At 43.2% G+C, this 26,795-nt stretch overlaps 1 protein-coding gene across 1 annotated transcript in view; it reads right to left on the reverse strand.

The window, feature by feature from the left end:
- The window catches only part of LOC124717185, a 162,297-nt gene that overhangs the window by 134,681 nt on the left and 821 nt on the right, over positions 1-26,795 (reverse strand). Inside the window, exon 2 of the mRNA XM_047243962.1 lies at positions 5,992-6,384. Within this exon, the coding sequence (XP_047099918.1) occupies positions 5,992-6,384 (393 nt within the window). The remainder of the gene's footprint in view (positions 1-5,991; positions 6,385-26,795) is intronic.

The following is a 26,795-nucleotide window of genomic DNA, read 5'->3' on the forward strand; positions in this document are numbered from 1 at the left end:
CATATACACCGACCACAAACCTCTCGTGGCAGCTTTCTACAAAGTCAGCGATTCATGTTCCCCCCCGCCAGGCCCGCCATATAGAGTTTATATGCCAGTTTTCGACAGACGTGCGTCACATCCATGGTGCCGAAAACATTGTGGCAGACTATTTCTCACGTATTAATGGGATAAGTCCAATGTTAGATTATTCCGAATTGGCAAGACCTTAGGCTTCAGATGCGCAGCTGCAATCCTTGTTGGCAGACCCATCCACTGGCCTACATTTACAACTTGTGGACGTCCCCTGCAGCCCATGTAAGGTGTGGTGCGACACCTCCACGGTTAGACCACGCCCATACATCACCCCCCAGTTCCAACGAAAGGTATTCGACAGCATTCACAACCTGGCACATCCGGAAACCAATGCCTCAGTGAAATTAGTGACGGAATGTTTTGTGTGGCCTTCAATCAAGAAAGATACACGGGAGTGGGCCCGCAGCTGCTATCAGTGTCAACGTAGCAAAGTGGGACGCCATGTTCACGCTCCAGTAGGACAATTCCCAAAATCAACGGCACGTTTTGGGCATGTACACATTGACTTGGTTGGACCCCTCCCCCCTTCAGAAGGTTACAGGTACTTGTTTACGGCAGTGGATCGTTGCACGCGGTGGGCAGAGGCTACACCAATCAGGGACATTTCTGCAGAGACTACTGCACGTGCATTCTTGGAAACTTGGATGGCTCGTTTTGGGTGCCCATTTTTCGTTACCACCGACCAAGGACGCCAGTTCGAGTCAACACTGTTCCAACAACTGTCAAAACTCTGCGGCTTCCAACGAAACCGTACTACTAGCTACCACCCGGCCAGCAACGGTTTGGTGGAAAGGTGGCACCGGACCTTAAAGGCTGCCCTGATGTGCCACGAGGACTCATGGACTCAAGCGTTGCCATTGGTTTTGTTGGGGTTACGGACCGCATTAAAAACGGACATCAATTGTTCCTCGGCAGAGTTGGTATACGGAGAACCACTCCGAGTTCCAGCAGAATTCCTTGCACCAGTTCCTCTCCCAGATGACACACAACTACCCCACCTCTTGCAACAAATGAGGAAGCAGGCAGAGACACTACGTGCAGCCCCGACGTCTCAGCACGGCACGCATCCAGTGTTCATACACAAGTCCCTCGATACTTGTTCCCACATCATGCTCCGCACAGACCTGGTACGTCATTCGTTACAGCCACCGTACACTGGACCGTACCAAGTGCTAGGACATGACACACACACAATGGATATCCTCCTCCAGGGAAAGTCGACCAAAGTTTCCATTGAGCGAGTAAAACCCGCTTGGACAATGCCAGCACCGACGACAGTCTCACAGACGACTTCAGACACAATTTGCAACGAACCCACACCTTCCGCAGAACCAGGCAGCTGTGTCCCACATGAGCCCCACACCAGGGGACCTAATGCAGCAACAGAATCAGCAAGCAGCACCCACACCCGCACTATCCGCACTCGGGCAGGCCGAGAGGTGAAGTTTAAGTACCCCACCACACCGGGTGCTCCGCACTTCAGGGGGGGGGGGGGGGGGGGGGGGGGGGGGGGGGGGGGGGGGGGGGGCTGTGTGGGAGTGACAAGTCGATAGTCGACAAGACACTGAGAGATTCTCTTTACGAGCGTGGTTCTATGGAGGACACGAGGAGTGTTCGTTTTCCCGCGTTAATGTATGTATCAAGTGTGTTTTGTGCGGTACAATAAAGGTGGTCGTTTACAGTATAAATTCCACACAAGTGTTTTCCTTTATGTAGTGAAATTACCCCTACAGCTTTGTTTCGGATCAACCACTCATTTCTTTCCCTTATGTCAGCACAAAAAAAACCTTTCTTGTCACTAGTAATGATAAAGGATAGAATGATTTGTCTTGTTCATGAGCCAATTGATGGCGAGCAAGCAGAGAGAGTATGTCGTATCCATACACCCGATTTTTGAACCTTTCCCACTGAATGCAAGCATTGCCCAATGGTGAAACGATCACAGTTCATCACACTTGCTAGTTCTCAATTATACTGATGTGGATCATTGTGGATTAATTTGCATAAACTATCTTCATCAAACTCTGAAGTTCTTCCTGAACATGCAGAATCACTAATGTTAACACAATCCTCCTTAAAATGAGAAAACCATTTTCTTGCTGTGCTCTGTCAAATGGCGTTTCAGGCTGCCTGCACTGCTGTCACCCCTCTATTGAACTCAAACAGAAGAATATATTGGAAATGTTCCAATTTCTCCACTTGGCACTCAATTTTCTAGCGTCCATAATTCCACTCTGTCTCCAAATGACAAATGACAATATGTAAACTCAAACAGCAACAGTGAACTCGGTGTATATGGGGACAAGGAAAAAAAATTCCCTGATTATTCCCGGATTTCCCGTTTAAAAAATAACCTTTTTCCCGGGCGAAAATACACTTTTTCTGGTGCTAAGTGACAATAGGTTTTCCATAGATTTTCCCTTGGAACTGTAAAACTTATCAATCCTTTGAATAAAATACACTCAGGCGTAGAACTTCCCGGAAAAAAAAGTAAAGCTGGGGGACAGAAGTTTTGGAAAGACCTTTGATTTGCAGGAACATGTACGCTGCATATTTTCGTATTACAAAAGTATAAATTCGAATTGCACCAAACACAGCACGTTAGTTTCCAGAGCGTTGAAACCGAGGTTGCAATTTCCTTTTGTAGGCCAATCATATCTCATGCCACGCGATCTCACCAGCCGATGACAGCAGATATTCAGAGCATAGGACACATGATGTAGTCAGCCAATAGCAAGATCACTGGTTACGTAGCGTGAAAGCACAAAGAGGAAAAGTTAACGGTTTACATTAATATACATAGTATAGCTACAAGAAAAGCTAAGCTTTCACATCTAATATTGGTCTAATGTTTCACATGTAATACTGATCTTTTTTTGCGTGTGTTATACTTTAAGATACATCACACAAATGTGCCATTAAATTTAAAATTATGACATAAATGCCTGGTCATCTGGGCTCGAAATTCTTGTAAGTGTTCAGTTTTAAATGCTCTGTGATTTAGAGATTCATAGCACTTTCTCACACGCAACATAATTCATCTTGCGTAAAAAGAAATTTACTTTGAAAGTAGCACTTTTCGAACCACCGTTCGCAATACTGTTAGAAATAGGTTCGATTTATTAGTTGCCAGAGAGTGCCAGAAAACAGGCATTATTGCACGTACGCAGCTGCAGTGATGTAGGAAACCCTCATATTCATATGTATAAAGCACTAAGAGAGCTTACATTACACCATCAGAGGATACTCCCAAGAGCACCAGAATTTTGTAAACCATAATAAAATGCATCATTTGCCTTGAAGTGCACATTGGTTTTTTTCCAGATTCACAATGAAGTACGTCCCATCTGATATTTAGGTTTTCAGTGATGTTTTTGGGATTTAAGTTTTCTTGGAGTACCAGAACTCTATGATCTCATTTTTGGTTCTTTCTTATGGCATAATGCCATACATGACAGAAGATGATAACGTGCACTTGAAATTCAGCGAGTAGTTGGAACTGGCCAATACTGTGGAATGAAACACTTCGTTTCAACTAAAATGATCGCCTCAGCAGAAAGATTAATGAAGCCAAATTTCTTTAGCACACTTGCAAAAATAACTTCAGTGTTGTGCAAGGTGATTAATGCTTGACTGCTAATAACTTGGAAATAAAATAAAATCAGTAAACTGAAACTAATAACATATTTTTGCCCTCCGTAATTATGTAAGTGTATTTTAATTCACTTGATAGCTTCCAGCCACAGAAACCCTTTTTGTTTTCATTCGATGTGGGAGCTGTAAATGAAGAGAAGCAGCAAAATCACTTAACGCAAACATGGGTCGTGTGGAGACTAACGCCCTCCCCACTACAACTCAGACAATTCTCCGCATGCGCGAATCTGGCAGCTAGGGCGCGTGAGAAAGATTTTTCTCGTTGGCATCTGGCTGCTTGCAGCTTCTAATGAACCTAATCTGAACAGTTGTGACATCATGTAGCATGCAGTTTATTGTTACAAAGAATTACATAGTCTTTACCTTATGGCCTTTGACATATTTTTGCTATTTGCAGACGCTTGTGCGTGCTCGGTGTTTTGTTGTTGTAAATTGTGCATTTCCTTTGCCACTAAAGTTTTATTTTATTTCGCCCTTGTTTATATTTTATTCTGCTGTGTCATTCTCCAGTAGCAGGAGAACCAATTTTTACCAGGCACAACTACAAAAATTTAACTGAAAGCTAAGACAGTGAAAAATTCCCGGAATTCCGAAAAATTCCTGGGTTTTTCCCAGATTTCCCGGTTGTCCTGGGTCATATATACCCTGTTAACTACAAATAAAAAATGACAATTGATAAATAAACCCATAACAACAAGAATACCAACACACAAAACGTGAATGCTACAAACGTATGCACCAAGATAATATATGGCTGCAAGAGGTACATTGTTCCTCGTAGATATGTAGGATAGCCCACATTAGTACACTGACAAATCAGATAACTACATTCAACGTGTGGTCATGAGCACTTTCAAACATGACGGCTTCTTTCTGCCATTCTGTCAAGTATCCATGTTGATCGAACTTGCTATACTGATTCCACACAAACAACTGAAATATGTTCATGTCACTGACATGACTTTTGTCAGAGATAGAGGATCACATGACCTGGTGGTACCAGTCCAACATCTATAGAGTGACCAGTGTGGGTTCTTTTAACATTGTACACAGACAAGAAAAAAAACTCCCAGATTTCCCACTTAAAACTACACTTTGTCCCACGTGAAAACATTCTATACCCAAATTTATCAATCCTCTGAAAGGTAAAGGTTTCATACACCAGTGTAGAGAAAAAAAAAAATAAAAAAATTAAAAAAAATTAAAAAAAAAAAAAAATAAAATAAAAACCTTTTGGAATAGCTTTGGTGTGCGGGAACATGTATATTGTATATTTTTGTATTATGGAAGCATAAATATTAATTCCACACATGGTTACTTCTGGAGCACTGAAATCAAAACTACACTGCTCTTTTGTCAGCCAGTCACTGCTCAAGTCACATGATCTTGCAGTCAATGACAGCAGAATATAGGACACAAATGTGATGAGTCAGCCAATAACAACATGACTTAGTAGCCCAATCACACAATTAGAAAAAGGTAACGGTTTAAATTAATATACATACAGCACAGTGACGAGAAATGCTAAGCTTGCACGTACAATATTTTAGTGTGTATAACCCTTTATAATATATCAAGCACAAATGAACCAGTAAAATTTTAAATAATGGCATAAATGGCTGGTTTTCTCGCCCCAAAATTTTTCTAAGTGGCTGGTCCTCAAAGTGTTAAGTTTTTAATGAGAGTCAAATGCTGCATGATTGTCACATATAACCTAATTCATCTTGTGTAAAAGGAAATTTACTTTGAAAATAACATTTCTGAAACCACCATTTACAGTAGTTTCCTGTGAACTGTTAGAAATGTAAACAGTTGTGACATCATACTCATCAAAAGCAGTTTTGTTGTTACAAAGTATTGCATAGTCTCCATCCTACACCCTTCGACAGGTTCGTCTGTGTTTGCACAGTGTTTTGTTTTTCAAATGGCACATTTTCTTCGCAACTACATTTTTATTATGGTGTTATTCTCTCGTTTATGTTTTATTGCTGCAGTATTATTCTACAGCAGCAGACTAACGTAAAATTCTTTGTTAAAGTACCAGTTCTTACCAGTCAAAACTACAAAAATTTATCTGAAAACTAAAACAATGAAAAATACTCAGAATCCCAAAAAATTTCTGGGTTTTTCCTGGATGAAAAATTCTAATGAAAATAAAATTATGGCCTAAGCTGTACTCACTGTGGTATTGACAAGGAGATGACGGTTGGGAAGCTTGGCCTAAAAAAATTCTTTGAGAGTCCAAATTGGCTGGAATGGTACCTTGTCGAGAAACGGCTGCCCCTGGCACTGTAGATACCGTCGAGGCCTGGTATCATACTGTAGCTGGGTGTGTATCCCGGAGGACTCCACTGTGAGCCGCCACCAGAGTATCTGTTGCTCGGATAATGGACGAAGCCTGGAGAGCCAGTGTACACTTGTTGGTGCCCATCGTAAGTGCTACCACCTGACAATGATGGGTAGCCTCCATGACGTCCATAATCCCCAGGAGATCTGGGGTATCCAGCTGGATAGTTTTGATATCCTGGGTAGCCCTGTTGGTAGCCAGGATATCTGGCCTCATGTGTCAATTTACTGGTGCCTGGTGGCTGACCGAAATAACTGCGGTTGTACAGAGGCTTCTGTGGGTAGTCTGCAGGTTTGCTTCCAGTGCCACTGGAACAAAGAAACGTATTCTGCTATATCAACAAAAATAATCGGCTTTTGAAAATATAATTTAATTGCATTGATGAAAAACATCACCAAGTGGCAGCAGGAGAACACATATATAAAAGCTATTATGTATGTAAACTTTCAGAGTCAGTGGCTCCTTCTTCTAGCACTAGGGTTGAAGGGAAAGGAAGAGAGGTGAAGTAAAAGGTCTGCTGAGGTTTAGGGAAAGGGGCAGAGTTCAGAAAAGTCACCCAGAACCCTGGGTCAGAGGAGACTTCCCGGAAAGGATGAGAAGGAAAGACTGTACTGAACAAGATTTGAAAACCAGAGAGTTAACAGGTGGAAGGTAGGGTGATATGCAAGGCACAGATTACTGCTAGAACACTGTGCATGAGCAGAAAGCTAAGTACATTGTATATGATAGAGGAGGAGAGAGATAGCAAAAAAAAAGACAGGTCAGGAAATGAAAGATGTAGAAAACTAAAAGGGAATGAAGGAAGGAATAGTTACTGTGAAGAAATACTGAGACCAAAGAAAGTAACCTAAATTATGACCAGATGGTTGGCGAGAACTAAGTACATGGTGTAGTGCCAGTTCCCACATACAGAGTTCTGAAAAGCTGGTGTCTGGGGAAAGAATACAGATGTCCTGTGTGATGAAACAGGAACTGAGCTCACAACTGTCACAGTGTAGAGCACGCTCTGCAACAGGATATTGAGTGTTGGCAGTCTACACCCTCTGCCTATGCCTATTTATCCTAACTGATAACTTTACAGTGGGCTCACCGATGTAAAAAGCCGAACAGTATTTACATAACAGCTGGTACACGGCATATGTCATTTCACAGGTGGCTCTCCCTTTGACAATATATGTTTTGCCAGTTACAGGGCTGATATAGGTGATGGTAGGAGGGTGTATAGCACAAGTTTGGCAGCGGGAATGATCACAGGGGTAGGAGCCATAGGGTAGGGAGATGGTGGTAGAAAGAGAATAGGGACTGACAAGGATATTGCGGAGATTGGGAGGGCAACAAAAAGCTATTCTAGGTGTGGTGTGCAAAATGTCAGACAGAATGGATCTCATTTCAGGGATCGATTTTAGGAAGTTGTGCCCTTGTCAAAGTAGCTGATTAATACTGAGTTACCAGTGGTGTGCTGTGAAGCTGTTTTTTGGAGGCATCAACTGTATCAGTATTGGATGTGATGGCCTGGTAAATCTGCTTTTGAACTAGGTTGGTGGATAATTACGTCCAGCAAAAAGCTTTGGTGAAAAGAAAAGTGGTGTGGGATTTGGGACAGGATTACATGAAATTTAATTGGGAGAATGTATTTAGAGAGTCCAGGAGTTTTAACAGGTCAGCCTCACAATGAGACATTTCGCCCTATGGACTCAGGTGAGGCTGACTGTTAAAACTCCTGGAATCTCTAAATACATTCCCCCAATTAAATTTTGCCTGCTCTTTGTCTGAATCCCATGCCATTTTCCTTTATGTTGATCTCATCCTCACCAAAGGCCAGCTACTCACTTTTTTCACATTAAACCTACTAATAAGCAACAGTACTTACATCTTGACAGTTGGCATACTTTCCATGTCAAAAGTTCCCTCCCATACAGCCTTGGCATTCAAGGCTAATGTATTTGTTCAGGTGCAGACTCTTTACACCAATACACCACCATTCTCACCTCAGGCTTCACTGGACATAATTACCCCACCAGTCTAGTTCTAAAGCAGATTTCCTGGGTCATCACATCCAATCCTGGTACTGCAGATCCCCACAAAACACAGCTTAAGAGTACACCACCTGTCACTCAGTATTATCCTCACCTTGACTGTAGTAATTAGCTACTTTGACAAGGCCATGATGTCCTAAAATCATGCCCTAAAATGAGGTCCACTTTGTGTGATGTTTTGCCCACCACACCTAGAATAGATTTTTATCGCTCTCCCAATCTCTGCAAGATCCTTTACAGATCCTGTGCTCCTTCTGCCCTGTGACTGCCCCACTGCAAGGTGCCCTATGCACCCCCCTATCACCCACAACCTATAACAAGCCCTGTAACTAACCAAACATATACTATCAAATGAATGGCCATCTGTGAAATGATACATGTTATATATCAGCTGTTATGTAAACACTGTTTGGCCTTTTACATTGGTCTGACTACTGCCAAGATATCAGTTGAGATGAATGGGCATATGCAGTGGGTGTGCACTGGCAACACACAATAACCTGTTGCACAGCATTGGTGCCTATTTCAGCACATGTGCCATCAGGATTCTTCCCCCAGACAACAATTTCTCAGAACTCCATAGGTGGATACTGGCACTACAACATGCCCTTGGTTCTTTCCACCCACCTGGCCTTAAGTTATGGTAGTTTCCTTGTTTTCAGCATTTCTTAACAGTAACTATTACTTTCTTCACTTCCTTTTAGTTTTCTACATCTTTCATTTTCTGACCCGTCTATTTTCCGCCACCTGCTCTCACCTCTATCACATACAGCGCACTTAGCTTTTTGCTCTCATTAACTCTTGCATGATGTTTTGGCTCTATTCTCTTTCTTGTATATTACCACCATCTTGTCACCTTTAAGCTCTCATGTTTTCACATCTCATCCGTTGCAGTCCCCAATAATCAGTCTTTCCTTCTCATCCTGTCTGGTAAGTCCCCTGACCCAGGGTTCTGGGTGACCTTTCGGAATTCAACCCCTTTTCCTAAAACTAACCTCTCTTCCTTCCCCTTCAACTCCTCTGCCAGAAGAAGGAGCCACTGGCTCCGAAAGCCTTCATATGTAATACCTTTTATGTGTTTTTCCTCTTGCCACCGTTTGGTATGTAGATATTCTGCTATATAGCTGTTCCATCCGCTTTTACTAATTTTACAATACTGCTTTTAAGTAATGTAAGTGAAACAGTAGCAAACAAACAATACCTAAACTTTACAAACGGTTGCTCACAGTACTTTTTCATGATATAGTGAAGGTGTTTGCAATGCACCTCCATATCACGTTAGAAGCAGTCAATGAGAGGAAAGTAAGTGGTTCCCAATTAACAGCTGTTTTTTATAATGGTATCATCAAAAATACAAGTCTGGCTTGTGGTGACAAAATTATGCAGCTTAATCATACTTTGTGAACAGTCCATTCTTCAGTTTCTGTTTCTGCTACTTACAGGATTTCTTGTATTGATATATACAGCACTTTGCACTGTCTGCGATCAACTATTTTTAACAATTGTCTCTCAAAAGCAGAACTGCCGAGTGATGACAGACACATCTGTAGCATATCCTGATGTTAAGGTTAGTTTGGAAGGTAAAAATATAGTTTTGTGTTGGCAAAGCCAACAAATGTAAATGTGGATCCTACAGGGTGTTCAAAAAGTCTCTCCGCAGTGCCGTACAATTGTTAGCCGTGCATGCCGCATGCTGCAGTGAATATACCAAAATGAAACTCATTGAAATACAAGTTATTAATTTATTGAATATTCATTTTTACTTACAAATTTTCACATTAAATGTAGAAAGTGTCCCCCCTGTTGTTGAATACACAATTCAATTTGTCTAATCATGTTTCCAAACCCAAGCTGTAACATTTCTGTAACAGAAGCGTTGAAAGCAGATATTGCAGTTTTCACTTCATCAATGGATTTTGGGCGGTTTTTATAGACATTTGCTTTTGATACACCCCAGAAGAAAAAGTCAGGTGGTGTTAGGTCAGGCGATCGTGGAGGGCAAAGTCCCTGTGAAATTATGGAATCACCAAAAACATCAGCAAGTAGTGTCATTGAAACGCAAGCCGTTTGTGTGGCTGCACCACCTTGTTGAAAATAACCATTCAATATTTCACTTAACACAAGTTCTCCTATGAATGGGTACAGAATATCACTGAAGTATCATTCTGCGCTTATTGTTTTGTTGAAAAACCCAGGCAGGTGAACAATCATATGGCACGCACGGCTAACAATCATACGGCACTGCGGCAAGACTTTTTGAACACACAGTAGGATGTGATGACTGACATGTAGTGTAGCCAGGAAGCTGACACTTTATTTGCATTTTACTTGCTTCCAGATTCCTGCAATGTATATATGAAATGTGAAGATGTGGCCAAAGCATAAAAAGAAAGATCAGTGTTATATTACTTATTAGGTGTTTATATGTTCTTTCCCATGCAAATGAAGTGTTTTCTTCAAAAATTATATTTGATCACACTCTAGCACCCAGTATGTTAAGGAAGTTGTTGCATGTCATACTTACTATTTCTCCTGTGATTGAAACAAAAAGCATCATTACATCATTAGCTTTACAAATCATCTATTCCCATGACCTCTTGTGATGGGCATTAAACATAGATTTCAAGGTTAGAATGTGGACAGCCCCTCATAAAGTTTCACCAAAATTAGTTTGCACAGGGTGCTCTTAAGGCTACAGGAAGTGTTCCTCACATCTTACAGCCAGTGTATACTGAATACAGGCGTTTCAAGCTGATATGATGCTACAGAAAAATGCTCAACATTGTATGTGCAGATCGATCAATTATGAAAAGACACTGAAATCAATCTTCAGACTCAGTTTACATCCCAAGAGTAAAACATAGGAGAGATTCAGCCATGATTTTGGCAGTCTTATCACGCTATTCCATGGGACCCATGGTTACTCTGCATCGTTGTGTTACTGCCAAGGATTATATGACCACTTTATCAGGTCCTTCCCATGGTACAGTATTTGTTTCCCAATGGCTAGCTGTGTTCTGAGATGACAGAGCTCCTGTTCACGCTGCTCACATCATTCAGGACTGGTTCCGTGAGCATGAGGGTGAATTTTCACCTCTCCCTGGTCACCACTGTCACCAGCATCACTGAGCATTTGTGGTCTACTTTGGAGAGAATGGTGCATGATCACTATCCACCTCCATCATTCATCCCAGAACTTGTTACTATTTTGTAGGACAAATCATACAAGATTCCCTTGAAAACATACAGCAACTGTATTTATGCATTCTGTGATGACGGGAAGCTGTTTCAAATGCCAATGCTTTTCCTACACCATATTAGGTGTGTAAGGTGTTGTGTTCTTGATGTTTTGATACACACATCAAAAACAGTTTTGCATCACCTCACTTCCGAGAGTTCCAGAACCTGTACAGAAAATTGGAACAGAGGTCACCATAAACATCATTTCCGCCCTTTCTATTGCTCATGAAAACCACACATTGGATGTTGTACCACCATACAGTGAGACCTTCAGAGGTCCAGATTGCTGTAGACACCGTTAGTTCTAATACCCAGTAGCATGTCCTCTTGCATTGAGGCATGCCTGTATTCATCGTGGCATGCTATCCACAAGTTATCAAGGCACTCTTCGTCCAGTTTGTCCCACTCCTCAATGGTGATTTGACACAGATCCCTCAGAGCCTCGCCAATGTGCTACCATTATGGTTGCACTATCAGTCGCAGGATGGCACTCACGTATTGTACAGCCATTACTGCCTTTATCAGTCAGCCCACATAATGCCACTCAAAAACTGCAGGGAACCTCCACCTTGCTGCACTCACTGGATAGTGTGTCTAAGGCGTTCAACCTGACCGAATTGTCTCCGAACACATCTCTGACGATAGTCTGGTTGAAGGTATACGTGACACTTATTGGTGGAGTAAACGTGGTGCCAATCCTGAGTGGTCCATTTGGCATGTTGTTGGGCCCATCTGTACCACGCTGCATGGTGTTGTGGTTGCAAAGATGGACCTCGCCATGGATGTCAGGAGTGAAGTTGCGCATCATGCAGTCTATTGCGCACCGTTTGAGTCACAACACAACATCCTTTGACTGCACAAAAAACATTATCCAACATGGTGGCATTGCTGTCAGGGTTCCTCCGAACCATAATCCGTAGGTAGTGGTCATCCTCTGCAGTAGTAGCCTTTGGGCGGCCTGAGTGAGCCATGTCGTCGACAGTTCCTGTCTCTGTATCTCCTCCTTGTCTGAACAACATCGCTTTGGTTCCCTCTGAGACACCTGGACACTTCCCTTGTTGAGAGCCCTTTCTGGCACAAAGCAACAATGTGGATGTGATTGAACCAGAGTGTTCACTGTCTAAGCATGGTTGACCTAGAGACAACATGAGCCGTGTACCTCCTTCCTGGTGGAATGACGGGAACTGATCAGCTGTCGGACCCCCTCCGTCTAATAGGTGCTGCTCGTGCATGGTTGTTTACATCTATGGATGGGTTTGGTGACATCTCTGAACAGTCAAAGAAACTGTGTCTGTGATACAATATCCACAATCAACGTCTATCTTCAGGAGTTCTGCAAACCGGGGTGATGCAAAACTTTTTTTTATATGTGTATTTTTGTCCACCTTCTGTACAATAAGCCAACGGCCTTGCTGCAGTGGTAACGCCAGTTCCCATCAGATCACCACAGTTAAGTGCTGTCGGGCTGGGCTAGCACTTGGATGGGTGACCATCCGGTCTGCCGAGTGCTGTTCGCAAGCGGGGTGCACTCAGACCTTTTGAAACAAGCTGAGAAGCTACTTGATTGAGACGTAGTGGCTCCGGTCTCGTAAACTGACATACGGCCGGGAGAGCGGTGTGCTGACCACATGCCCCTCCATATCCGCATCCAGTGACACCTGTGGGCTGAGGATGACACGGCAGCCACTCAGTACCGTTGGGCCTAACAAGGCCTGTTCGGACAGAGAGTTTCTGTACCAACAATCACTGCCAGACACAGGACCAGGCTAAAGAGAACACAAGCCCAAGAGTGGAAAGTAAACTTAGCATTACTGTTGTCAACAGCAAGTGAAGTCATACAGCATGAACGGCTGGAAGACCGAAAGGGAATATTCGGCCACTTGAATTGGAAAGGTAGTTGTTTTCTATCCTTCACACTGGTAGGGACCTTTCCTGTGAAAAGTGTGAGTGTTACATGTTGTTTAAATGTAACTGTTAAGTGTAGGTCACTGTAATGGGTTTGTGTATAGTGTGGTGTCATGTATGTGTTGGATGATGATGGCAGGAGGGAGACTGTGAAGCCCACTGCCACCAGACAACCCACTCCTATCGAATAGCCGAATAGCACCATGGGAGCCCCTGAGCTTAACATCAACATCTGATGGGTGGATCACCATCAACAGTGTCGTATGTCCTCACTTAATGAGACATTGCGTAGGTGTTCGAAATTTAATCGAGGACACTGGCACAATGACTGCTGAACGAGGTCTTGAAGCCACCACCCCTCCTGTCCCTTCTTGGTCCCATCTGCCTTGAAGTACTGTGAGTGAATAGAACAAATCTGTTTCCAAACAAGATCCACAGAACATACTGTCAACATCTGAACTGTTGGGCATATTCAGTGCTATGCAGATACAAGGATAAACAAGGACAAGAAATCAAGCAAACTGCAATTAACATGTAGTGAGCCATTGAAGACCACATGTCCCTTATATCAAAATATACATAAAATATCTCTGAACAACCTCAGAAACTTTTTTACAGCATTTTAGGTTTACCCTGTATAGAGTCAATATGGATTCTGCCAACAGAGATCTTGGGAAACACTATTCACTGTGTTCACATAACTTACAAGAATGCAGCCAAGTAACATGATCAAAAACTGCCAATACTGCAATAGGACCACACCTTGTCATTTTGAAAGAAAAATGCAGCAAGTAAAGATTGTGCAACGGAATGGAAAACCTCAGTTAAAATAATGTTCCAACATTTGGCAAAGCTGTGCACTATATTGCACAACGTGTTGGCCTCGCTCTTGTTCATGAGAGGATCCATTACTCATCAACGGTCAGCTTTTCTTTCCAAAGAATTGTTTTGGCTTCATTTATTGATAGCTACTAAAATTTCAGCTTTTTCTTGGGATTGGCTGGGTGATGTTTCAGGGTCACAGTCTAAAATTTTCATTCTTTAACTGCTTAGCATTTGGCATAGTCTGAATGTTTCAATGGCTCACAGTCTAATACTACCAATTGACATCCTGTAATAGATCTCGCCAAGAAAGCTTCTGACGACACAGCTTTATCCACATTAGGGAATGATTTAAAATTTGCGCTGATTCCCAAGCATTTGCCAGTGTTTGATTTTATTAGTTCTGTTGAACAGGCTGTTTTTAACTACCTCCCGATGTTTCAGAGGAGACTAGGAGGGAGGCATGTCATGTGTTGACTGAGGTACGTCCATCCACAGAACTGACCAGCAGCAGAGGGGTGCCCTTATCATTCACTTACAACTGACCCATACTTTGTTATTTTACCTGCAGAAAGGAAATGCTAAACTCGTTTTGGACAAGCAGGTTTACGTTCGAAAGATGCACTGTTTACTATCTAATTCAGTGTATCACAAGATCAGCAATGATCCCAAAAAAATTGTTGAGAGAAAGAAGAACGTTCCTTGTTGTAGGAGACTGTCAGCTCTTACTGCCCGCCCGGTTGGCCGTGCGGTCTAACGCACGGCTTGCCGGGCGGGAAGGAGCGCCTGGCCCCCAGCACGAATCCACCCGGCGGACTTGCGTTGAGGTCCAGTGAACTGGCCAGCATGGTTTTTAGGCGGTTTTCCATCTGCCTCGGCGAATGCGGGCTGGCTCCCCTTATTCCACCTCAGTTACACTATGTCGGCGATTGCTGCGCAAACAAGTTCTCCACTCTACCACGCTAACATAGGGGTTACAACCGTCTGGTGTGAGATGTTTCCGGGGGGAGGGGGGGGCACCAGGGGTCGAACTGCACAATAACACTGGGTTTGGTGTGGGGCGGCGGAGGGGTTAAGTGGACTGCGGTAGTCGTCGTGGAGTTGTGGACCACTGCAGCTGCGGCAGGGACGGAGCCTCTCCGTCATTTTTAGGTCCACAGTTAACATACAATACGATACATACAATCAGCTCTTACTGTGAAGTTTCCCCTAGGTTGGTTATATGGCCTTCTGAAGTGTCACAAGGAGAAAGTGTTCCTCTTATTCCGACTGTAAGTAATATTGGTGCAATGACATATCATGTAACAAAGCACCTGCTGAGAACACTAGTAGGTCAGTTTGAGTATCACATTATGAGCTCGGTGGAATTCTTACGACAATTAGAGGGAATGCATTTTAATGATTGTGATATTCTACTAAGTTTTGATGTGGTCTGTCTCTTCACTCGTATTTGTCTGCTTCATTACAGTTGATTGAAGTTAGCTTTGGTGTCAAATTAATGAACCCATTTCGACATTTGTTCACTTCCACTTACTTTTTATTCTATGACCAGCACTATGAGTAGACAGATAAGAGTTTTGATGGGAAGCCCCTATCACCAATTTGTTTATGGAAGGTTTCAAGGAGTTGGCAACCTTGAAACCTATGTGTTTTTTTCAGATACATACGTGACACTTTTGTTGTGCACAGTGAGAATTTTAAAAATACTTGAATTCAGCCCAGCTGAATATTCATTTCATGATGGAGGGGAAAAGGATGAATACTTTCCCTTCCTTGATTTGTTGGTCTCGGGGTTGGTTGATGGTACATCAGGAAATTTCATATATAGGAAGCCTACTCACACTGCTTGTACCTATAGGCTAATGGTTGTCACCATCTGGCTCAGTGTGAAGTGGGTACTTTGTACCTCAATTAAAAGGCCCCACTTCATCTCAGACCCTGAGAGTTTGTCAGCTGAGTTAGCCCATCTTGAGGTCACTTTTCATCAGATTGGTTATAGTGAAAGACAGATCGGAGTGCATTGTGCTACTGACCAACCATGTGCTGCGTGAGTGATGATAATATGCAGGGAGAATTTCCAACAGGATTGGGTGTCTGACATATTCCTCGTATGTGTGGTATGTCACATACTGGTTACACTATTAGGACTGGCGTACTGAGCATAAGCATCATACATTCTCACAAACCAAATGAGGTGGCACAGTGGTTAGCACACTGGGCTCGCATTCGGGAGGATGACGGTTCAATCCCGTGTCCGGCCATCCTGATTTAGGTTTTCCGTGATTTCCCTAAATCGCTCCAGGCAAATGCCAGGATGATTCCTTTGAAAGGGCGTGGCCGACTTCCTTCCCCATCCTCCCCTAGTTCCTATGAGACCGATGACCTCACTGTTTGGTCTCCTCCCCCAAATAACCCAACCTCATGCGTACAACAGCTGAGCGAAACTGCTTTTGTAGAACATTGTCTTGGCATTGATCATCCTAGGAATACAACAACACTGAGATTCTGGAATGCACTTCCAGCTATTGGGAAAGTGTTAATAAGATAGTAGGTGAAATTAAATGAGCAAGTAATGATGGAGGCTTTTGGTTAAATTCTGGATGGAACACTACTCTCTCCATTGTCAAAAAACAGAGGGACAGCATTAATGCCACCTCACCCATTGGTTATTAACTTACACTATTGATAACTTCTGACACTGGTCATTGTTGGTTGTGTGGTGATGCTTGTGTTTAGAGAGAGAGAGAGAGAGAGAGAGAGAGAGAGAGAGAGAGAGAGATTTTAAATTTCCTTAGACAATGCTTACTTGCTGCACTTTTGCCTTGAAAATGACAGGGTGTGTACTTCTTGTAATATTGGTAGTAATCGACATCACCTGGCCACATTCCTGTAAGTTATTTGAACTTTGTATACACTGGGAGAAACTAAGGTCTCACTCAGTTCATTGTGTTTGCCCATAACATTCAGAAGGCTGAGCAGATATGGCACCCAGGTAGATGTGTTGTTTGCTTCCCAAAGGCATTTGATACTGTTCCCACCATTGCTTAGTGAATAAAATACAGAATTCATGGAAGACAGGCCATCTCTGCAATTGTATCCAGGACTTTCTAGCAGATAGAACTCAATACGCCATGTTCAAAAAGGCAACACCGTCATTTGTAAAGGTACCATCATTCACACCCTTAGTGACTGTAAAACTAGGGGTGTGCTGTTCACTATATAAAAAGTGATTTCAATGAATGGTTCCAGACAGCAAAATGAAGTTTTCTATATATGGTGGTATGTAATTTTCATGTATCATTAATCCTCTTAGCTCTTGCATCAACAAAGATACAGATGTAAGAGATGAATGTAGAAAGAAGCATCGCCAGCATCAAGTGGAATTACCTTATAAAACTATTGATGAAATATTTTTGGGTTACCAGCTGAAACCTAAGAAAATACAACTCACCCATAAAAGAAGTTGCTTACAAAACACTCGTTGACTGATTTTTGAGTTTTGCTTGCTTATCGTACTGGAACAGTTACAAAATAGGATTAATAACAGAGACACACAGGAGTTCAGAAAAATGTAAATACTCTTTGATAGTTAATATCTTTGGAACAAATGGCATATTGTTGCAATTTTGCACAGTAACAACGTACATTGTTTCCTCACCAGTCCTTGGCACTCGTTTTCCAGCACATGACAGTGCAGCACTGAAGGAAGTAAGATTGTCATCTGAGCAACGCAAGGCTGTTTTGAAGTGGTACTGGAAGTACGAAAACATGAGGGAGGGACAATGGTAATGGCGTAATGTTTACAGAACTCAACCACCAACTCATACAACAATTTATCATATTTGTAATAAATATGAAGCCAACAGCACTGATCAGAATGTGTACAAGGAAAGGTCTGGCCAACCAAATTCATCAAAATGCCCAGCTTGCAGCGTAGCTGTGTTGCAACATTTTATTAGGTCACCTCAAAAATCTGAGAAGCAGGGTGTACATGAAAGGGTGTAACAAATTCTGAAGGCTGCAAAGAGGAAAGTGTACATTCCAGGATTGCTGCAGACTATGAACAAGGACGACCCAGGTTGAAGAATGGAGTTGAATGCATGTTTTGTGAAGGGTGAACAGTTTGCAGAGACGGTTATCTGTTGGCGAGGTGCAATTCGAGCTGAATGGTGCAGTAACACATCACAACTGCATGTACTGGGCTCCTGAAAATCCTCACACTCACATGGGCAAACAAGTTAATTTACCGGGTGTTAATGTCTGCTGTGGTCTGTAAATGCACAGTTTGATTGGCCCATTCTTCTTCGAAGGTGCTGTTACTGGTGAGACGTATTTTCATGTGCTGCAAACATCGATTTTACCTGCCATCCGAGAGGTGTTTGGGAATGAAAGATTTTACCTACAACAAAATGGTACTCCACCTCTAAACCAGAGGTCAGAGCCTACTTGGTTGAAAATCTAAGTGTACAACAGATAGTCCAAACAGAATCTGTTGACTGCCCACTGCAGTCTACAGACCTTACACCTCTTGACTTCTACCTATGAGGCACCTTAAAAGTTAAGTTTATCAACAGAAGCCAACTACACTGAATGAGCTACAAGAAAGCATTGAGGCATCCTGTGCGGCTATCGCACCGGCAACATAGACAGCCCTAGTTTGGTAAACAGGTCAACAGCATCGATGTTATTTGGCTGCCAATGGGGGTCACTTTGAACACATAATATAACTTTCACACAATTGTAACTACTGTTCAGCTAAATTTAAGGATGGAGGGTTCATGCAAATATCAAAATCAAACCTGTATTTAAAAAATTGTTAAGATGTCTAAATCCAACATTATTGTAGAAAAGTGTTTCATGTAATTTGCAATGATAACTGTAATATTTCAGTATGTTTATTATTCTGGATAGAGTGTAGCAAATTGTAGATCAAAATGTTGTAATCTGTTTTGAAAAACTAATGAGATTTTTAATTGCAAACTTTTGGCAAGATCAATGTGTAGTAGTATTTAATAGATAAGAAAATAAACCAACCCAACTCCCCAGGAGTCGGAACTCCTGCACAAATAACGAAAGATTAATTATAATAATTATTCATGAATAAAAAGGAAGCATGGCTGTGTAAAACATGCAGTTGCCTCATGTTAATTAAAATGCAGCAGCTTCGTTATATAGCAGCAATACAAATCCAGCAAACAAGCAGTAGCTGCCTGCATGTACTGATAACAGCAGCGCCATACGTCACACATCCTGCTCATAACCGGAAGCTCGATGGGCGCGGCAGGAAACCGCAATGGCGGCCCGGAAGCTGAGTTTTCCAGCGGATCGCGCTCTGTTGAAACTAGAGCGCAATCCACCAGGAGTTTCATGTAATTTGGCAATGATAACTGTAATATTTCGGTATGTTTATTATTCTGGATAGAGTGTAACAAATTGTAGATCAAAATGTTGTAATCTGTTTTGAAAAACTAAAGAGACTTTTAATTGCAAACTTCAAAATTACTGTTTGAAATAATGAATGAATTCAAATTTTGACTGGTAAAAGCTATATAAGCAATGACGGCAATAGCTGATCGGAGTTGGTTTCGAGTCGGTTCACTGTTAATGCCAACTTTGTGGTGCATATTAACAAGTTATTAAGTACATTTTCATTTCGGCCACATCATTTATTAGATTTTATTGATGTGACAAGTTGCTCCTAACATAGGAATAGCCCAGACTTTCTTTCAGATGGAGACAATTTGCAGCAATGAGATGCACACCTCAAATATGAACATTAAGAAACAGCAAGTTAGATATCCAGTTCGGTAGCCACAAACGATGGTTTATATTTAAGATACTATGAGTTACATAATTAAGACACTATGACAAATGATTATGGGTGCCTACACTCCATGAAGGGTGAAGCAAGATGTTAGTTCCACATGCTTCACAAAATGACCATGATTGAAAAATGTCAAGGAAATTAGAATTCATTAGGAGCCTTAATGACAGTCCTTTCTCTCATGTGGTACGGGCAGATGGAACACGAAAGGCTGAAAACACTGTTGGTATTCGACATACCCTCCACCCCACACATTAGAAAACATGAAATGGGCTTACGTGTGAGTACAACTGAAGACCATAATGCAGAGAAATCTGGAGGAGGAATTTAGCTCGCAGCGCATGTCAAATGGCAGATGATAATGATTCTGTTCCTGGTGACAAAAACAATTGTTGGACATCGGGATATGTTTATACACTGGTGAATTCTTTGTCAGCATCTACTGCAAGGAGCTGAGGAGAATACTTCTCTTACACCAGTGGGGTGACTCAAAGTCTGTAGGAGAGCATGGAACTCTACAATCATTGCTAGGTGACACGCATAAGTGGGCACACTGCCTTGTTGCAGTGCTAGTCCCGCCTTGCCGTAGCGCCACACACCCCTCACTGGCCAGTTAATGCTCACAGCAGTGCTATAAGTACCTCCAAACTGTGGCCTCACTTTCAGTGCATTTGTCTTTACCACAACACATTCATTGTCCGTGCTGCATAGGGGATGTTTACCAAACAGAAATTTATGCCGGGGTGCCGCAGGGCTCCATTTTAGGTGTGGTGCTGAATATAGCAGGCTTCCCAAACTCGCCGCAAGTCGTCAACGCTGTGTACTCTAATGATACACGCAGTACGTGGCTAGTTGCTGTGCATCATTGACTGCAAGTTCTTGCACCAGCTTGAAGAATGGGCTATGAGCTAGAGTGCTGGTTTCAGTGTGGCCAAAAGCCAAGGCACGAGCCTGACCAAGTGTCGTCCACCAGTGGTTGCCAGTGTTGTGCCCTTTGGCCACCAAATTGAATGGATCAAATCCTCGAAATATCTAAGGTCCTTCTTACGTCAGAATCTCAGATGGAAGGAGTAAATGTGCTTAAGCAAACAATACAGCGGCTTGACATGCTCTATTGGCTGCTAAACGAGAGGTCTCCTCTGTCAGTAAGTTGTGGTCTCTGTATCGACAGGCTGAGTATTCGGCCCATCGTGAAATACACCAGTAAGGTGTGAGGAAATGCAGCTGCTAGCCACATCAAGCGTCTATGTGCCCTCCAGAAAAAATCCTGCATGAAGTGTTCCATGTGCCCTACAACTTCCCAGTGCACTACCTCCATAACACGTCTGTCGAGCCCTATGTGCTTGAAAGGTGCCAACATGAGGTGACAAGACAGTACACCAAGCCCTGCCTCTTTCAGAACCCCCTCATCCACCAACTAGAGAGGGACCAACGACCATGACAAGTATAAGAGGCCAGTGACGCTGCTTCGATGGTAGGCAATACCTTCTGACGTTGAATTCTACATAGATCAGACTTGCACCCAGTGCAACACCAAACACACGAGATGCCAAACCACGTGTATCATCTCATGACTGCAGTCGGCTATGACCTAGGGTTGATACTACGATAAGCTCGTTGTAGATTTACTGTCCAGACCAGATGACGTATGCCTGCTTCCAGTGGTGTATTTGCACTGCATTTGTATTGCTAGCCATAACGCAACTTTTTTGATTGGTTTCTGCTTCCCTACGTCTTGGCTCCTCTATAGATTACTCGCTGGACTTGTTTGTTTCTAGTGCCACCTTTACTTGTCCATTTGCTTGCTGGTTTCTTCCATCTCCACTCCGTAATCTACTGTGGGAAGCGCCAGGCTGGTAAGTCATCCTCAGCTGGTTCCTCAAGTCATTCCCAGCCTTTAGTCATATACCGGTCACAATAATTGGTGACGAAGTAAAAGGTTAGCAGCATTCTATGGACTCAAAACGCGTGGAACTCTTGGAACAACAATAGCCACTTCTACAGCAGCAGTTCCAACGGCAGTTTCAACAGCAGCAGCAGCAGCAGCATAAAACAACAACAGCAGCAGCAGCGACAACAACAACAACAGCAGCAGCAGCAGCAGCAAACTGACTAACTCCATCAAGATATTCAGCTTTTGAAGTATCAGCTGCAGATTAACAGTACCCAACTAACAACAGCAGTAGTCACTTTCTAGGCACAGAGCTGTCTACCTGCGTTTCCACCTTTTAAAGAGGCCAAAGAGTATCGAAACATACCTCTACAGTGTGTGAAACACCATTTCTTCGCCATTCAGGTCACTGATGACGCTCCCCAATAGTCACGCTTCCTTTCTTGGGCTTCCCTGGAGACGTTTCCCTTGTTGAAGAAGTTGGTTCCTCTCTTAAATCCAGTTGCTCTCACATTCCCGGATGCAAAACCTCATACACAGACTTTATTTCGAGATGTAGTGGTCCATCTAGCTTGTAATCCAGAAGAACACACGTCAATCCCCAGCTACACAAACCATCATTGGACGATATTTTCACAATCACCGCATTTTTTTTTTTTTTTAAATCGTGCAGGCAGCAAATGAGCACCTCATGGTTTGAGCACAGGTGACAGCAGTCCAGACATCCCATTGCGCCCCAAGAACACAAATTTCTTGTAAACCATTTACCAGACGGCAGCATCATGATCCATCAGCTTCAGATATGTCAATAGCCTTTGAACAATATATCACATATGACTGATGTGGGAAGCAGGGCCTCCCATCATGCCCAGACTGCTTCACAGCACACCTGTGTGTGTAAGCGTCTGGGTTGCTGGGCACACTGCACCCACTGCAGAAAAAATGGACGTCTACCAATAATCGTACCCAGTTCTCCACAAGTGTCAAAGAACAGTGCATGAACTTTGGGCAGTAATAGCCCCATACGATGCTTTTGTTATAAAGCTGTTTACCAATGTCTCAACTGCAAGCAAAGATGTCTGTCTCTAGATGAACACAGGAACTGTTGTTTCCTTGGTGAACCTCCAAACCTATGCCGCTTAAGCTCCCCAGAATTAGCCCCACCCTTGGTAGCGTAAAGTGACGGTTCAATTTCCTCTGGGATCAATTAATGGTCAACATACTCGACGAAAAGATCACTTGGCTAGTCACTCAGTCGGAAACATTTTCGGTCTGGGCACCTTCCCGTTGTTTGGATTTTCCAAGGGTGAGGTTCAGGTCGTCTGTGAGACAGTTCCCTTCCAATAACTCTATGACTTTTGTGCCACTTTTATACGTGGCCTGAAGTGCACCACAGATTTCCTGGTTCACATCTCCTTGCATCCAGATGTGTTGCCTGGATCTTGCTGAGTATGGCACAATGCAGTCCACTTATGGACTGCCATTGAGCAGTCACTTGATCGACATCACGAGTCCTGAGGAGACTGAACCAAATAAAACCAGCGGTTGGACCACACGACTGATAGTGGTAACAAAACCTAACAGCTCCCTCCGGCTATACAACGACTTCAAATCAACAATCAATGCCCAAACACAAGTAGATACGTATCCTGTTGCACTTCCAGAAGAGCTCCTCACAAAACTTGTGAGCAGAGAAGGCAGATCCCACTGGATGAGGAGTCGCAAGGAGTCATTGTTATCAACACTCCCTTCGATTTGTACAAATATAAGTGCTCCAGTAATCTTTCGGTAATTCCTGGAACAGCTGTCTACTTGCACCAGTTATCTCGATGGCTCAATTGTCATGGATGCTAAGCATCAGAGTCGCCAGCAAAACCTTTGGAGCATATTTACAACATTATGTGGCCCAGAGTGAAGTGATGCTTAGCAGACGCCAGCTTTTCCTGGAGCAAGTGGAATACCTCAAACATTTGCTCAACAACGGAAGGGTCCAACCCACTTATCACGATGTCGCACCTATTGACTCTCCAGCTCGTCCCCAAAACTTGTAGGAGGTGCAATCTTTTTTCTGGAAAGGTGAATTATTATTTTAAGTTACTACCTCAGGCAACCCTTATCATGCATCAGATAAGCGAGTTGCGGAAGAATGAAGCCAATGCTGTGCTTATCACATTGCCTTAACCCTTTTGACAATCGCACCCACTCGTTCTCGCCACAGGTGCCTCCCCATACAGCACTGATGCAATGTTGGTGTATAGGAAGAGTGACTATTCGTCAAAGATGCTGACACCTAAGCACAATAACTACTCACATATACAAGAAGAAGCTTTAGCGACTGTCTTTGCAGTTAAGAAGTTACATGTTTACCTGTTCGGAGCTACGTTCACTTTAATTACAGACCACAAACCGATGGTAGAACTAATCAGGCTACGCTCCAGTCTTGCAGAACAGACAGCAAAACAGCTTCAGTGTTGGTCACTTTCCCCCAAACTTCACGGTGTTATACCATTAAATGCAAGCCCACAGCGCAACACACAAATACTGAAGCTCTATTTCACCACCTGTGAGACCAGATCCACCCTCTGACCAGCAGGAAACCCTATTTCACAAGTTGCGACATGGTCAGGAATAAAACAATGAGCCGAATATAGAATAAATTTTCTTTACGTCTATGGTCACAAATTTTTTGTCATCAGACTACCGCTTTTGGTCTATAATGTCCACCTTCATATCTGTTTTATAAAACATGCCACTATGGCTGCAGTACATTAGGACACGTTTTTATAAAACAGATCTGAAGAAGGTCATTATAGATCGAAAGCAGTAGTCTGGTGACAGAAAATATGTGACCATAGACATAAAGTAAAGGAAATTTATAGGAAACCTTATGTTTCTATATAGATAGAGAACAGAGACAAACGCTGGATGGGTTTCCCATTGTGGTTGCACGAATTGCTGCGGACAGGTGCTGCAATCCTGTCTTATGGAAAGTTATCCACCATGACCTCCATCGGTTTGCCATGTACTTTTCAAAGAACACTAGTTCGAAGCTCTGCACCTGGGCTTGCACTACCACTGTATATCAGTCATGAATGATGTCCTCTCAAAGGAGCTCTAGGGTCTCAGGTTTTACAACTACCCCATGGTGGGAAAAGGGAAATGTCACGGATTAAAACTCTCTTGCAGCAACACATTTACCTGGTTTCAACAGTGACGTAGACACCACGTGTGCTGCTGTTCCACTTGTGCCCAGCATCAGGTCACATCACCAGGCTCCCTGTCCAATCCCTATCTCCCCTGGGATCACATTCATTTGTGTTCTGTTGGCCAGCTTCTGGGCTCTCTGTGATTTATAGTCATAGACACTTGCTCTAATTACCGCTATACAGTCAGCATGGCAACCACCAAACGGACTGTGTAATTAATGGGCTCATCCAGATTCTGACCACTGAAGACCTTCCTCCAAACTACAGTATCAGAGAACATGCTCCAGTTCACAGTGACAGATTGCGAACAATTCTGCGCTTCAGATGGCATAAAACACCTTTTAGTCCGCCATCTCATCCATCCTCCAATGGCAAACCACAGTGTATGGCGTGGACATTTAAGTAACAATTGTTGAAAGCAATGGGAACAGCCACTACCATAGCTGCATTCACATTGTTCCTAAGCACATACAGGAACACTTCCATCCATGACCACTGCCTGGTAGAGCTCCCCCATGGGAGACAACCACAATCTCTCCTTTTCTCCTGGCACCGATGCCCTGGGAACCCCAGACCCAGAATGCTGGGCAATTTCCACCAGGCACAGCAATGTGAGCAGCCTCTTGGCGGAAAACGGGGGGGGGGAGAAAGAGGACATGTGATGGTTTGGAGTGCCATCACGTCCACTAACTTTGTCCACACCTAATGACTACAATGCGACTGGCAGATCACCTTGGCCTAGAAACGCCACGTTCGCAAGTCCTACAACAGCACACGTATAACTTGCGCTCCACAGAACACTAGCTGCAATTTCTGCAGACATGAAAATGTAGGCTGGTGTCTCCACACAGTCTTTAGAGACACAGCCAGTGACGCCTGTGTCACCACATCCCAGTGTGATGCTGCAGGCTTCTGGTTCCTCACATCATCCAACGAGCTTCATTGCTGGCATGTGAACCATACCAACAGTTCACCTCCCAACGCTGGCTTGATGGCGTCCAGCATCAGGCAATTTCTGGTGACCGATATTCCAGATAACTTTCAAACCCCACAAGAGAACATGGAACCCAGTGTGACACTGGATGCTTCTTATTCCTCACACCATCCAACGAGCTTCATTGCCAGGATGTGAACCATATCAACGGTTCACATCCCAAATATTGGCTGAGAGGTATCCAACCATACGTGGCCATTTCAGGGGACATATATTCCAGACAACTTTCAAAGCCCACAAGAGAACATGGAACTCGACAATTGCTGCTAGGTGCAGCAGCTACAGATGCATACGCACACATCAGCATAATGCGCTGCTGGGTTTACCTTGCCACAGTGCATCACCACCATAACTGAGCAATTAGTGATCGCAGCACTACTGTAAGTGGTGACACTCTGTGGCACCACTTTCAGTGACATATTCACCTCGCATATGTATCGCTAGCTGCAACACACCGTTGCTTATTGGTTTCCACTTCTCTATGTCTTAGTCTCTGTATAGATTACCTGCTGGACTTGTTTCTTTGCAGTGCCATTTGCACTTGTCCATTTCCTCGGCGTTGTCTTCTGTTCACATCTGTTGTTGGTAACCCCAAGCTGATCAGATAGCCTCAGCGGTTTTTTGAGTCACAGCCAATCTTTTGTCAAATCCCAGTCACAATAATGATAGTGAAGTACAATGATATAGTGTGATGTGTCAATGATAATGTGACAACAATGGTAATGGGTTTGACAATGGTAATAATGATATTAGTGGAGATGAAATTGATGATGATGATGATGATGATAGTGCAGGAATCCT

The sequence above is a fragment of the Schistocerca piceifrons genome, chromosome 9 (assembly GCF_021461385.2).
Source record: "Schistocerca piceifrons isolate TAMUIC-IGC-003096 chromosome 9, iqSchPice1.1, whole genome shotgun sequence".
NCBI lineage: Eukaryota > Metazoa > Arthropoda > Insecta > Orthoptera > Acrididae > Schistocerca > Schistocerca piceifrons.